The sequence below is a fragment of the Gracilinanus agilis genome, chromosome X (assembly GCF_016433145.1).
Source record: "Gracilinanus agilis isolate LMUSP501 chromosome X, AgileGrace, whole genome shotgun sequence".
NCBI lineage: Eukaryota > Metazoa > Chordata > Mammalia > Didelphimorphia > Didelphidae > Gracilinanus > Gracilinanus agilis.
In genome coordinates, this window is record NC_058136.1 from 69,617,143 (window position 1) to 69,631,558 (window position 14,416).

Consider the following 14,416-nt stretch of genomic DNA (forward strand, 5'->3'; position numbering starts at 1 on the left):
CACTCAGGGTAGGCATCCCTCAAGGCCCAGCCCTTCACAGGCTGAGAGGACAACCACTTTTTTGATAGGTTCCCTGGTCATCCCTCCTGCACAGTAACATTTGATTCCCCAGAAGCGTGCCTTTGGAGGGCTCTTATGAGAGGGAAGAAGGGAGGGTCAGAGGACAACAGGAAGTCTTGACTCAAAAATGGCAGCCTTGGCATCAGCCTCTCAGAGGTGAAAAAGAGCTGGAATGTGCCACAGCAGAGCAGGCTATGTGTCGACTGGTTGGAACTGGGCGTAACATTTGGAAAGTTTACCTTCTTCCTTTTGTTTGTCTCAACATTGCCTTCTCCCCTTCCCACAGCCTTACTGGAGGAGCCAAGCCTGGGAACAGAGAATAAGAAAGAAATAAAGGCTATGGAGAGGGAACAGAGGAACAGACTGAGACAGAGACAGAGAGATTGAGACAGAGAGGCAGAGACGGAGGAATAGAGAGAAGAGAACCCACAACAACCAAGAGATCATCTGAGCGTGGCAGCATCCACAGTGTTCCGTACTCTTAATCCCCCAGCTCTGCCAATAAAAGAGTGATGGGAGTTTTCTTATCTATCTCCTCATGGTCTTTGTGCTGGATCCAGCCTTGGTTTACAAGTCTTGCCTTTCCATCATCTCACTGTAGCCTAGGGGTTGTTTTCTTGATGGCACTTCCTTCACATGTTTTCCTTTTTGATCTTGTCCATCATTCCTGGGCACATTGTTTTCCTGCTTCTGTTTGTTTACTTCCTCTGAATCAGTTCATAAAAGCATTCGTGTGCTTCTCTGAATGCCTTTTATCCCAAACATATTCCCTACATTTAAAATGAGGGTGATATTGTGCTGCGGTCAGCACTTAAAAATAGCTCATCTGTGCAAAGGAGGGCATAGAATGTGGCCCAAAGGCAAGGACCAATGGTTATGCTGTCTCCAGGGTGTCAGGTGGCCCAGCCTGCCCACACTCTCTGCATGCTCGTTCTCACATGTGCTCCCACATTATAGTCATTTATTTCTTTTGAAGAGCATTGCAGGCAGGGAAATTAAAGTGGCAATGAGAACCATCAGAGGGTTTTCTGCTGCCTACCTCTTGATACAGATCTTGAGATCTAGGGCTTCTCATCATTTCTATCCACCACCCAATTGAAGGGCAAGAGGAAATCATTTGCAGGTTTTAAAAAGGTGGGTGTTGCTTTTTTTTTACCCTGTTCCCAAACAAACAAATAAGGGTGTGAACGAGCAAATAAATAACTATTGAAAAATATGGGCAAAGTTGCTTCTAAGCTGCCATAAAGTCTTTTTTTCTTAAACCCTTAACTTCTGTGTATTGGCTCCTTGGTGGAAGAGTGGTAAGGGTGGGCCATGGGGGTCAAGTGACTTGCCCAGGGTCACACAGCTGGGAAGTGTCTGAGGCCAGATCTGAACCCAGGACCTCCCGTCTCTAGGCCTGACTCTCCATCCACTGAGCTACCCAGCTGCCCCTGCCATAAAGTCTTAAGTCAGTCCCCAGCAGTTACCAACTTTCTTAGAAATTATAGAATGTGATGCTATATTGACTTTCCAAGGTTCCTGCATAATTGCCACTTCTGTACTTGCCCCTTTCAGTCTCTTCTGAAACATTTCCTTTTTCCCTCGGAGAGGGGGAGCATTGTTGGCCCAGTCCTGAGAGCCAGTAGTTCCAGGGCTCCCTCCTGCTCTACTTGTTTCCTCTTCTGGTTTTTGCTTGTTCTTTCATTTGTTGCTTTGCTTTTTTTTAAAATTTTAAACATTTATTAATATTTATATTTTAGAAAAGTTAACATGGTTACAAGATTTATGCTCTTACTTTCCCCTTCACCCCTGTTGCTTTGCTTTTAATCCAGCAACTTCCACTCATCGGGGAAAAAATAAGGCACTGGGGACACCATTCCAGAAAAGTACCGAAATGGTTCTATTGTCTCATCAGTTCAGGAATTCCCCTCAGTGACACGGATCCCCACCCATTCTTGCCTGTCCATCTTGTGTGTGACTCTCATCTGTTTTGTCCCAGGACGGGTCCCCCCCAAGCACTGGGACCTTCCTCCATTTTTCCTGATGCATGAATCATTGGCTTAGTTTTAGCAATTGAGAAACGATGGCTAGCACTCTGGTCCAGGCATCTAATGAGAGGACTTTGAGCCATATGGTTTTGTCCTTTTTTATTGACTGAAGGAATGAAATGAATTAACTAATTAACTGCTTCCTGTGTACCAAGCACTGTGCTGGACACTGAGGATAGAAATAGAAATTCCAGACTGTCCCTGCTCATTGTGAGCTCACATTACAAGTAGGAGAGACAACAGGTAGAATAGCCATAAGGTGGTTTGAAGTGGTTGGTAGTTTGGAGGGTACAGCCGTGAGGCAGATGACAAGGCCCTTTTGGCCTTCTGGCTGGATGCTGAGCCCCCGCTCCAGTCCTTTTCCTGTGGCGGGAAATGTGGTATACCAGCATTCGCAAAACTGTTGGGAGTGGGACATGGAGACGTCTGGCATCCCATGGCGCCAGCTTCCTGTTGGCCCTCCATGTGCCACATTGAATTAGGACCTCTTGGGGACGGATGGTAGTGAGTCACTCTTCAAAGATGGCAACAGTAGCATGTTTCGATTCTCTTCCTACTCTTGTCATCAGAAGACTATACTTCTCCTTCTGCTTCCTGGGATGCGACACTAGACCCCACTTTCAGAAACTATTCTAGAAACAGAGTAGTTTGAGAATGAATGATGTACCCTCCCACCGACAGGACAAGTTTCCCCAAATGGAAGTGTCTATCCCTGGCCCACCCCAGTGGTTCTCCTGTATCCTCTTCCATTGTCTGTTGTGATGCTAGAGGTTCTACTCAGCTCGGAGTTATTCAAGAGAGTAGAAATAAGGAAGGAAACAGGCATTTCTTAAGTACTTACCATGTTCCAGACAAATCAGCACTGAACATACAAATAGAAGCAAAAAGAAGTCATTCCCTGCCCTAAAGAGCTTACATTCTGATGGGGAAAGACCACCCAAAAGGGAACTGAAAAAGTTGGGGGCAGGAGTACGAAGGTTCCTGGTACACAAAGTGTTAATTCTGGAAGGTCAGGAACAAAGCCAGGAAGACGATGAAGACTGGTCTGCCTGGGCCTCTCCACAAAATGGAGGACTTGGATGGAACCCACTGACATGAAAAGAAGGTTGGCCTTGTGGAGTGATGTTCCAGGGCAAGGACGCTGCAGGGATCGATGGATGTTCTATGGTGGGGAGACCCCAGATGTTGGGAGAGGTTCCAGGGCGAGACAGAAAGTCTGGCCCAGCGATGGGAGTCCAATACAAAAGTCGCTATCTTCAACTTTAAACCTAGTCCTCTTCCAAACTTCCCTATATCAGTGGAGTGGATGACTTATTGTTTTTTGTCCTTCGTTCAAGCTATGTGCGTTTTGAACTCTTCCCACCTGCACTCCAGCCTCCCTTTTCAGCCTTTATTACACATTACTCCACTTCGTGAATTCTACCCTCAAGCTAAGTTGGCCTTCTTGTTTTTTCCACACATAACACTGCATTTCTCACTACCGTGCCTTTGCACTCTATGTCCCCTTGCCGGGAATGCCCTCCTTCTTCAATGAGGCTTCTTTGAATCCCTCCTCTCCTTCAAGACTCAGCTCAAGCACCATCAAGCGCGGCCCCAAATCACTTTGTCTTTATTCGACTATCTTGGCCGTGGCCATAAACCGCTTGGTCATTTGTGCTTCTTGTATTTTTCCAACCAGCTCTAGCCACCTCCTCTTCAAAGTTATTCTGGACAGAAATTCAAGGCCTTATTTATGCCTGATTTGGTCAGGAATAAAAGCCTCAAGTTGCTTCAGGGACGTAGATGGGGAGGGGAGGTGAAGGGGGTGCATCTCTTCCTGTTCCCATCAGACATCATTGCCTCCCATCCATTGTCAAGGAGCACCGCCTGATAATAGCTGCAGAGCCCCTGAGGATAGTGATTAGGCCTCATTTGGTTATGGAAATCATAAGGTAGCCTTCCCTGCTCTTGTTCAAGGTAATTAGGCATCCAGCTGACTGGTGGTGAGGACCCACTTCCTCTAGCAGAGACCCATTAAGCTCCAGCTCATTTCCCCAATTCAGATTAAGCGATGGCCCCAAGGCTGCTCTCAATGGGGCTGCTAATTAAAAAAGGCAAAAACCAATTGCAGTCTGGGATTTTCCTGATTACAGCTGACTTGTCCATTGGCCCATGCTCTCACAAAGCCCTCCTAAGTCAGCCTTTGATCCACCACTATGGGATGCCTCCCCACCACCACTCCCCAGTGGAAGGCCCAAAAGGAAAGTCGTCTTTTTCAAAGGCGCTGAGCTAGAAACCTGCAGAGCCAGGCCTGGGGTCCTCCTTTTTGACTCCAGAGCCAGTGTTCCCAGTGCCAGGCCCCACAGTCTGTCCTGTGTAGGTTTGTGGGCTGGGGAAGGGGAAGGGGACACTTCTTGAGTTGGTAGAGCCTTCTCCCTCTAGGAATTGTCATGCAGCTAACTAAGAGCTGGGAATAACTCAGAGCCACCCCAGTGGCAGGTGCTGGGCCTGTCAAATCCTCTCCCTCCCCCATGGGCTTGGAGCTGCCATCCCTGAGGGTCCTTTGGCCATTGCCACCTGCCCGCTCCATGTAGTTAGCCCTGGGGAGCTACTCCCTTCCTGGGATCAGTGGCAAAATGGACAAAGGAGATATCTGTGCACTGGCCACACCGGCAGTCTCCCATAGTAAACTCAGCCCTAGTCTCTTCTGGCCTCCATTGCCACTGGCCCCTCTAGCAGAAACATCACTGGCTTTCAGTGAGAGACCCTGAAACTGGAATCTAGTTCTGCCACTACCCTCACTAGGCCTCAGTTTCCTCTATAAAAGAAGGGTTAATAATAGCTGCCCTCTGAATTTTAGTACCTTCCCTCTGCTAATTATTTCCTATCCATCTTGTAGATAGTAGACAAAAGACAGTCCCTGCCCTCAAAGAGCTTACAATCCAATGGGGGAGACCACATGAAAAAAAAATACACACACACACACACACACACACACACATACACACACACACACACACACACACACACACACACAAAGCAAGCTATGTACAGGATAAATTGGAAATAGTTAACAGAGGGAAGACACCAGAACTAAGAGGGGACGGGGAAGACTTCCTTTAAAAGATGGGACCTTGGTTGGGACTCAGGAAGCTAGGGAGGTAAGTAGACAGAGATGAGAAGGGAGAGAGTTTCATGAATTCTCCGAGCTGAGAGATGAGTATCTTGTTTGGGGAACAGCTAGGAGGTCAGCGTTGCTGTATTGAACAGTAAGTTCAATGGAGTAAGGTTTGAGAGACTGGAAAAGTAGGTGATGAAGGGCTTTGAATGCCAAACAGAACATTTTGTATTTGTTCCTAGAGGCAATACGGAGCCACTAGAGTTTACTGAGTGAGAGGCGGAGGAGAAGTTGACATGATCTGACCTGCACTTTGGGGAAATTACTTTAGAGGCTAAAGGGGATCTAGTGTGGAGCAGGGAGAGACTTAAGGCAGGCAAACCCGCCAGCAGTTATTGCAAAAATCAGGTGTGAGGCAACGAGGGCCTGCATTAAATGGTGCCCGTGTCTGAGGAGAGAAAGGGGTGTATTTAGGAGATGTTCCAGAAACAGCCGGGCAATCCAGAGGGTTGCACTCACTGTGTTCAGAACTCTAGACATGCCCAGTGAATCTGGGGCTCATTTTGGGAATGAGGATGTGAACGCCAAGTCAAGTTCTAGATCAGAATGTCATCTCAGGGGAAAAGCCCAAACCTGGTAGAGGGATGAGGGGAGGAGGGGTTCCTGTGAAACTTGAGCCCAGCTCAGGAGTGGGTCCATGGCACACTCACAGGCAGTGAGTAGCAGATCCAAGCTCCAAGACCAGTGTCCTGTTCTTCTATGACACTGCTTTCCCTGAGAGAACAAGGCCCAGGAGTTCCCTACTGCCCTCTAGGAGCTCTTGACTATCATCCAAAGGTGTCCAGGCTCTAGTTACTTCTAGAGCCATCCCCAGGTATGAGGTGATGTTTGCAAAGCACTTCAAAAACCTTCAAGTGCCCTACAAATTTCTGATATGATTATGACTAGCCTCCAGCCAGTTGATGACTTGGTTCCTTGAGCCTTCTATTGCCCTCCTGCTCTGCTGAACTCAAGGAGAGTCTATACCAGTGTTGGTGAAGGTTTTCAAGTTCGAATGCCCAAACTGCAACTTTAAGCTGCCTGTGAGCCCCCTCCCCCATTACCCCAGGGAGTGGAGGGAGGAAGTGCTCACTTTGGATGGCTGGTCAGAGGGGTGGGGCATGCAAAAAATGCCCTCAGGAGTTGGGAAGAGGGGGGAAAGGAGCAGCTCCCCTGTGCTCCCCTGCCCTGCGTGCCATGCCTTTGTCAATGCTGATCTATGTTGTAGAGCAAAACAGGGGTACACTGGTAAATGTTTAACAATGGGCTTCTCTGGAAGAAAAATTGTATGCACATCCATGGGTGATCTGTATCATTTTCTTGAGTCTAGAGCAGTGGTTCCCAGACTTTTTTGGCCTGCCACCCCCTTTCCAGAAAAAATATTCCTTAGCCCCCTGGAAATTATTATTTTTTAATTTTAATAGCAATAAATAGGAAAGCTAAATGCTCCCGTGGCCATCACCGCCTCCTGGATCACTGCAGCACCCACCAGGGGGCGGTGGCGCCCACTTTGGGAATCACTGCTCTAGATGATCAATACAACAATACATCAAACCCTTATCTGTAGTATAAATGTTCCCACTGTAAATTTAACAATCGGTTCCATTAGAGCTAGCTCCAGCAAACCCAGCCCTCCCTCTCTGGCCTTTTCTTCACGTCCTCTCCTTTTCTAAGAAGTTGGACTCTTCTATAAAGTGCAAGAAAGGCAAGCCAATTCTTTTATTATTATTTATTGTGTACTGGTTTCAAGGCAGAAGAGCAGCAAGGGTTAGGCAGTGGGGGTTAAGTGACTTGCCCAGGGTCATACCACTAGAAACTATCTGAAGTGAGATTGAAATCCAGGACCTCCTGTCTCTAGGCCTGGCTCTCAATCCACTGAGCCAGCTAGCTGCCCCATATTCTTAATGAGATTGTTGACAAATTAAGGATAGGGGTTGAGTCATCGCCACACCATCTTTGTCTGCCTAGTTCAGAGCACTAGAATAGCACAGGGTAGTGAAGAGACCAGTAGATTTGAAACCAGAGGTCCTGGGCTCTAAACCTACCTCTAGTCCTTGATGCATGTGTGACTTTGGGCAAGTCACAGTTCCTCTGTAAGCTTAAGCTTCCTCTTTTGTAGACTGAGAGGGTTGAATCAGTTCATGTCTAAAATGATCTCTTCTAGGCTGTGATGGAAAGGCTAGGAAGGGGCAGCCCTAGCACAGTGGGTAGAGTGACAGGTCTGGAGTTGGGATGACCTGGGTTCAAACTTGACCTCAGATACTTCCTGGTTGTGTGACCCTGGGCAAGTCACTAAACTCCAGTTGTCTAGCCCTTGCTGCTCTTCTGTCTTAGAATTGATACTAAGCCAGAAGATAAATGTTTAAAAAATACACAGAGGCAGCTGGGTAGTACAGTGGATAGAGCATCTGATCTGGGCCCTGGAGGACCTGGGTTCAAGTCTTGTCTTAGTACCTTCTATCTGTGTGACCCTGGGCATCCCAATTACCTAGCCTTTACCACTCTCTGTCTTGGAATCGATTCTTAGTTAAACCCTTAGCTAAGGGTTTCAAACAGATTTTTTAAAAGGAAAGGGAAGAGGATTTAAGGGTAGACCAGAGAGTATGGTAGAGACTCCGGGCAGCTACATCGGGATGACCCAGAAACTCTCCCTCAACCTTCAGCTTTTTCTTCTTCCTTGACCTTGGCCTGGGTTTTTGCTCTCTCAGATAAAGTAGAAGAGATACAGGCTTGTGTCCGGAGTGAGACCATATCTGGAAGGATCAGAGCCTCGGGAGGAACAGGCCATTTTGTTCAGTTCCACCCCCTCAGGCAGGCCTGGCCTTGGCCTTAGGATTCGTCTTTCCATCTCTTTCCCAGCCTCTGAGGGCCTTGAAGAAGCCTCCCTTCCAACCAGTGTTGGGTACAGGCCAGACCCCAATTCCATCCAGGTTCGGTTTGTTTGTACCTGACGGCCTTTGGTCAGGCTGTTCATCCTGGGCTGCCCTGAGTGGGGAAGCTGCCCACCATCTCCTAAAGTTTCCCTTCTTGTCTGGGCCTCCCCTCGGGCAGGTCTCGACAGACATCCCTCCCTTTGCTCCTCTTTCGAACTCTTCCCCCATGTGGCATCTTCACAGGCTCAGTGTCCCCTGATCCCCTGGGGCAGGCTCTCCAAGCAGTATTTTCTTCCAGGAAGTCCTCCCTCTCTCTCCTTCCTCAGGCCCCTCTGAAGTGTGTTTTCCCCAAATCTAGTCACATCCCTTTTTGCATGTCTCTCTCCCAAGCCCCAAGAGGGAGTGGCCGCCTCTCTAGGTGAGAATCCAATCCCGCCCCCGCCCAGTATCACTTCCTCTTATCCCTTTCCTTCACCACAGAAACTTTACGGACAAACCGACACAAACAGAAAACCATCGATAGCCCATCACACATGTGGGACTCCCCATTGGAAGGCCAAAGATAACTTGGTGGGACTATGGAGCTGCTATTCACCTCAGAGCCCCAAACTACTGACTCCATCCTGATCTCTCGGTTGCCTGGGGCCTGGCTTTAGTCTTTCAGTCCCCAGGTGAAGCTCTTCTCTGAGAACAGGGAGAAAGTCTGCGAGAAAGGACGGGATTTAGCCCAAGGCCCACACCTAGAAAACGGCAGAGGGAAAAATCGAACGAAGGTCCTCCGATTCTGAGTCCAGGCCTCCGAAGGCTCTGAGACAAAGACTTTCAAGTACCTCGTTTGGGGGAGTTTGGACACTGCTCGCCTGGCTGGAAGTGGTGCACAGTTGGTAAGGGGGCCTTAAGGATTTTTGCAATGGCCCCACCTCAGTTGTCTCCAAAGGGAAACGAAGCTGACATTGCTCCTCTTTGCCAACACACAGCCATCAGTTCATGGCTCTATCTCGTGAATCTTATGTCTCCCCCATGTTCAAGACTGGGCCATTGCCACAGTACCACTGAAGAAGAAGCGGCAAATGGTGCTCCTTTCCCTGCAGACCAAGAATTCGATATTTTTCTTCAGTCCTTCTAGAGAGAGGACTCTAGATGGAGCCATTGCAGAGAAGGAGGAACTCTACGGTCCTGGAACCAGACTGTCTAGGTTCCCCGACTTGGCTTTGCCACTAAACTGCTGTGTGATCCTTGGCAGATCACTGGTTCTCTCAGACACTTATTAGCTGTGTGACCCTGGGCAAAGTCACTTAACCTCTGTTCCCCTCAGTTTCCTCAACTATAAAGTGGGAATAATCATAGCACCTACCTCCCAAAGCTGTTGTGAGGATCATATTAGTAAAAGTACTTTGCATGGAGACTGGCACATAGTGGGCACCCTGGTACGTATGTATGCATGTATATGTATATATGTTATGTGCAGAGTACATTATGGGAAATGCCAGGCTGGACAAATCAAAGCCAGATTTCAAGTTGCCAGGAGAAATACCAGCAATCACATCTAAACACATGATACCACTCCGATGAAGGCAGAAAGTGAAGAAGACTCATGATGAGGGTGAAAGAGGAGAGTAGAAAAGCTGGCCTGAAGCTTAATACCAAAAAAAAACCTACGATCACAGCAACTGGTCCCCTCACTTCCTGGCAAAGAGAGGGAGAAGAAATGGAAACGGTCACATTTTATCTTCATGGGATCATTGAAGAGCCACCACCATCACGGTGTTCCTGAGTGATAGGAAGAAAAAGAGACTGTCCTATTTACCAGTAAAAATCAAAAGGCCAAAGCCAGATTGACTTGCTGAAGGTCACACAGTACCCAGGTTCTGGTGGAAACAGAACCAGTAGCCACAGCAGGAATCTGCTTGAATACTTCCAATGGCAGGAAGATCATCGCTACCAGAGATAGCCCCTTTCCCCTTTGGATAGCTCTTATTGATGCTAGGAAGTGTCATGTGTAATTAGAACTTTGTTACCCTAAAAACTACATTTCCCAGAATTCCTCTTTTGTCCCCATGTTACCTCCTTATGTTTTGTACATGAAGTTTCAGGAACCCGCCCCTTGGGGCGCTCGCTCTCTCTCTCTCTCTCTCTCTCTCCCCCCTCCTCTCCCTGGACTGGGATCAGGATAAACTCCTCTTTACTCACAGTTTTTACTTTCCTCTACTTCAAATGATTATCAAGAAATCTTATAAAATATAATACTTGGAGTTCTTGACTCTTAATTTTAACCTTATATCAAATCCAGGTCTGCCTCTGAAACGTTCACCTCCCGCTCCTAGTTCTACAAAACTGGGAAGTGTAAGTCTTCTCCTACGTTTTGTTGTTGTTTAGTCATCCAGATGTGTCCAACTCTTTGTGACCTCATAGACCACAGCTCTACGTGGGATTTTCTTGGCAGGGATACTGGAGTGGTTTGCCATTTCCTTCTCCAGTGGATCCTTTGGTCAGACAATCTGAAGTGAAGTGACTCACCCAGGGTCACACTAGGAAGTGTTTGAGGCTGTATTTGAACCCAGGTCCTCCTGACTCCAAGCTCAGTGCTCTATCCACTGAGCCACCAGCCATACCCAGTTGCTTCCTAGGCATACAGAGGTTAAGTTTGTGCTCTAACCACTGGGAAACAGCTGCCTCTCTTCTCCTAAGAAAGCCCTTCAAATACTTGAAGACAGATGTTATATCTTCTCTACAGTCTTACCTTCTGCAAATTAAACATCCCCAGTTCCTTCAACACATCCTTTTATGGCAGGGCCTCCCTCCAGTCTTCTCACCATCCCAGCCGCTCTCATCTGGATGCCCCTTGCTTTGTCAATGACCTTAGAGTGTCGTGCTCAGAACTGAGCACCTTTATCCAGCCAGTGCCCACCCAGGGCCAGGTACAGTGGGAGAATCAGCTCCCTCATTCCGAATATTATACCCCTTTTAACTGTAGCCTGAGGTTTTGTCAGCTTTTTTGGTTGTTGGCTCAGAATGAACCTCACGGGCCATTAAAACCCCCAGATAGTCTTTGTAGCAACTTATCTTGCCACACCTCTCCTCATCCTATACTTGGAAACTGGATTTGGGGGGCCTTAAGCCCAGAATTTTACACTGATCCCTTTTAAATTCCAGCTCGTTCAACCGAGTCTCTCTGGGTTGTTAAGATCCGGTCGGATCTTCCATTCTTCCGTGTGTTAAAACTCTGCTTCCCAGCTCTATGGGGTCTTCGAGTTCCAGCTAGCCAAACCCAAGCCCAGGAGGAAGAAAGAAGGGAAAGAAAAGGAATGGTCACGGGAACCTGGAATGATATTTATTTAATAGGATTTGTATAGACAAGTGGAATAACACACATAAGTCCAAGAGGCAGAGGAGCCTTGGGGTTATTAACATATAGCCCCTGGGGGCAACTCACTAAAACTACTGTTAATCAAGAAGGGAAACGATGCCCCCTGCCAGGGACATGGGGTCGAAGCTTCTTCCAACTTGGCCAAAGCCTACTCCCTTAACACCAGGATAGGTCCCCATAAGAGCAACCTGGGTGGCAGTGAGGAGCCTGGAGCTTTTTCTTCTACTGAAAGGAGGGGATAGCAAGTCAGGGAGAGGTGTGCTCATGGTCCCCAGGGAAGGGGCCCTTGAGGATGGGGAGGCTCCAATGTGGCTAATGGGATGGGATTTCCTTGAAGGAAAAGGGCCATCCCTGAGGGTCCTCCCACTCCCGTATGTCCTACTGACCCGAGTGTATGGAGGAAGAGGAGTTGGGGGCTTAAGAGGGGGGTGGCCTGACTCACAGCGATGACAACACATGAAACAGCACAGCTCTGCAATGAAGAGGAGGACTAGGACCATGGAAATATGGGATAGGGACTTACCCACCAACTCCCATGCCCTCAAGCCCCCCGAAAAGCACCATTGATCAACCGTAAGGGGATTAGTTCTTCCAAGCTAACAGGCTGACAAATGTTAGTGCCCCTTCCCAGGGAGGACAGAGTTGCAAATAGCCACTCAGCCAGGAGAAGCAGGTACCTGGGAAAATGGGTTTTTGCATTAGTTTCATTAAGAGGGTTGGGGGGGGGCTGGGTAAGTGGATAGGACTTAATGGTCCCATTAGAGGGAAAGGAAGAATGGGCCAGCCACATTCTTCTGTGTCAGCATCTAGGCCCCTGGGAAGCAGAGGAATGAGAGGGACGACCACCCTATTGGCCTGGTTCTGAAAGTGAAATAGGTCGGGTTGTCTGAACTGATTCTACAACCTTCGAGACAGCAGCATCCCGAAGCCTGGACCCCAATGAAGACTGGGAGGTGGAGGGTGGGGGTAGAATTAGAATTATGAAAAGGCAGCCATTCTGAGTGGTTAGGGAACCAAATGGTGGCACATGCCTGGCACCCATATGCTAGAGGTGACTACTACCAAGCCAGAGAAGCAATGCCCTCATGAGAGGGAGGGAGGGAGGAAATAGACTTTTAACTCCCCCCATTCTAAAGGGGCAAATGGCAATAATGACTCAAAGGCCCCTCTGAGGCAGCCATCGTTGAGAAGTGGCACTGCCCCCCACACACACCACCCACAACCTCAATCTGGAACAGTCGGCCTCCTTGATCCCAGAATTCCTGGAGTACGAGCCCCATTTGGGCCATGGGGCCCCAGTGAGTAACCAGCAACTTACCCCACCATTATCCACCACTGGTAGGGATGTTAGCCCATCAGGCCCCCGGATGCCTTCTGCCACCACCTGATATCCTGAAGTGGGGAGGGGGAAGGGAGGGGCAGCGATCAGGGGTGGAGAAGCTGTCAGACACATGGGCCTTAGTACCTGAAACCTTTGCCTTCCTAACCCCGAATCCCAAGGACTGGAAGGAATAAGATCATGAGAGAAGAGTTGTGCTTCTGTCCCACTAAATACAAGATGAGAAGGGCGGAGGGAAGAAGAGAGGGATGGAAGGAGAAGGGGAGGAACGCTCACGCCTGGACTTCAATCACTCTGGCCAAGGGGAAGGGGCTCTCTGAGCAGGGGAGCTCCGGGACGCCGGTCTTCTTTTCATTCATCCTGTTTCCGCTTTGGCTTCTTGGGGTTCCGGGAGCGGCTCTTGGCTTTGCACAGGGGGCAGATGGGGGCATTGCGGTGAATTTGCTGATGACATGACAGGCAGGCCTGGGAGAACACACCCAACAGAGAAAGTGAGAAGGCCTTGCTTCACTTGGCCGGGCACGGTAAGAGGAGAGGCTCCCTCTGAGGCCTCCTGTCTTCCTTCTGGCTGAGCAAAGGTGGAGTCAGCCCTGATCTGTTCAGCTAGGCCGCCTTTGGGACCAAGGTTTGAATGGATGGACCAACTAAACTGCTCTCTGACCACCTAGAAGTAATGGCAGCCCCTACAGGGAAGCAATGGAAGACCAGAGAGGACTACAGTACTGTGATCTTGCTAAGAAGGGGGGAAGAAACTGGAGCCCTTACCATAGGGCCATTGAGGCTAGACCTTAAACACCTGCACTGCTTGTAATTCTGGCTGGGAAACCACCTGGGTGTCCTGGGGGCCAATCAATGGAGAGCTGAGACCTAAGCAGCAGCTCTAATGCTAAATGCCCATTTCTAGAGCAGCCCCAGGCCAGGACCAGGAATGTCAGGTCCCTGACACCTGGGGGGGCTGCATTTTTCTTCATAACCTCAAGGCCTAGCATAGTGCCTGGCACACAGCAGGTGCTTAATAGGTATTTGCCAAAAGAACTGAATTGAAGGAGCCCTAACAGGCTGGCTCTGCTGTTAACTCCCTGTATGACCTTGGACAGGTCACTTCATCTCTCTAAGCAAGCCAGAAACCTGCCCTGGAAAGCTACTGCTCAACCTTCCCTGGGTTCTGTATAACCTCATCAGGGGTACTTCCTGGGAAGCAGAATGAAGGGCCCAGGGAGACAGGCCCAAGGGCTTGGGAAGGCCCATGATTATGTGGAAGGAAGGAGGCTGGGCCGCCATGCTGGCACAGGGCCCCTCCAGCTCTGACTATCTACATGTCTGTGAATCTAAGAAGCCGAGTTTCCTGACTCAGTTTTAGTGTCCTCATCTAGAAAATAGGGGAATGAAAGAGAGCATTTAAATCTTAACTGCACTCCCAGCACCAACACTCCCTGTTCTGAGGCCCCTCCCAGCCCTGACATTCCCTGTTCTAAGTCCCTCCCACCCCTGACACTCCCTGTTCTTAGGCCCTTCCCAGCCCTGACACTCCCTATTCTGAGCCCCTCCCAGCTCTGACACTCCCTGTTCTAAGCCCCTCCCACCTGACACTCCCTATTCTGAGCCCCTCCC

General features: G+C 49.0%; 1 protein-coding gene across 1 annotated transcript in view; it reads right to left on the reverse strand.

Moving 5' to 3' along the window:
* Positions 1-13,156: 13,156 nt before the first annotated feature.
* Positions 13,157-14,416, reverse strand: part of ZC4H2 (zinc finger C4H2-type containing) — a 9,802-nt gene continuing 8,542 nt past the window's right edge. Inside the window, exon 5 of the mRNA XM_044682710.1 lies at positions 13,157-13,270. Within this exon, the coding sequence (XP_044538645.1) occupies positions 13,157-13,270 (114 nt within the window). The remainder of the gene's footprint in view (positions 13,271-14,416) is intronic.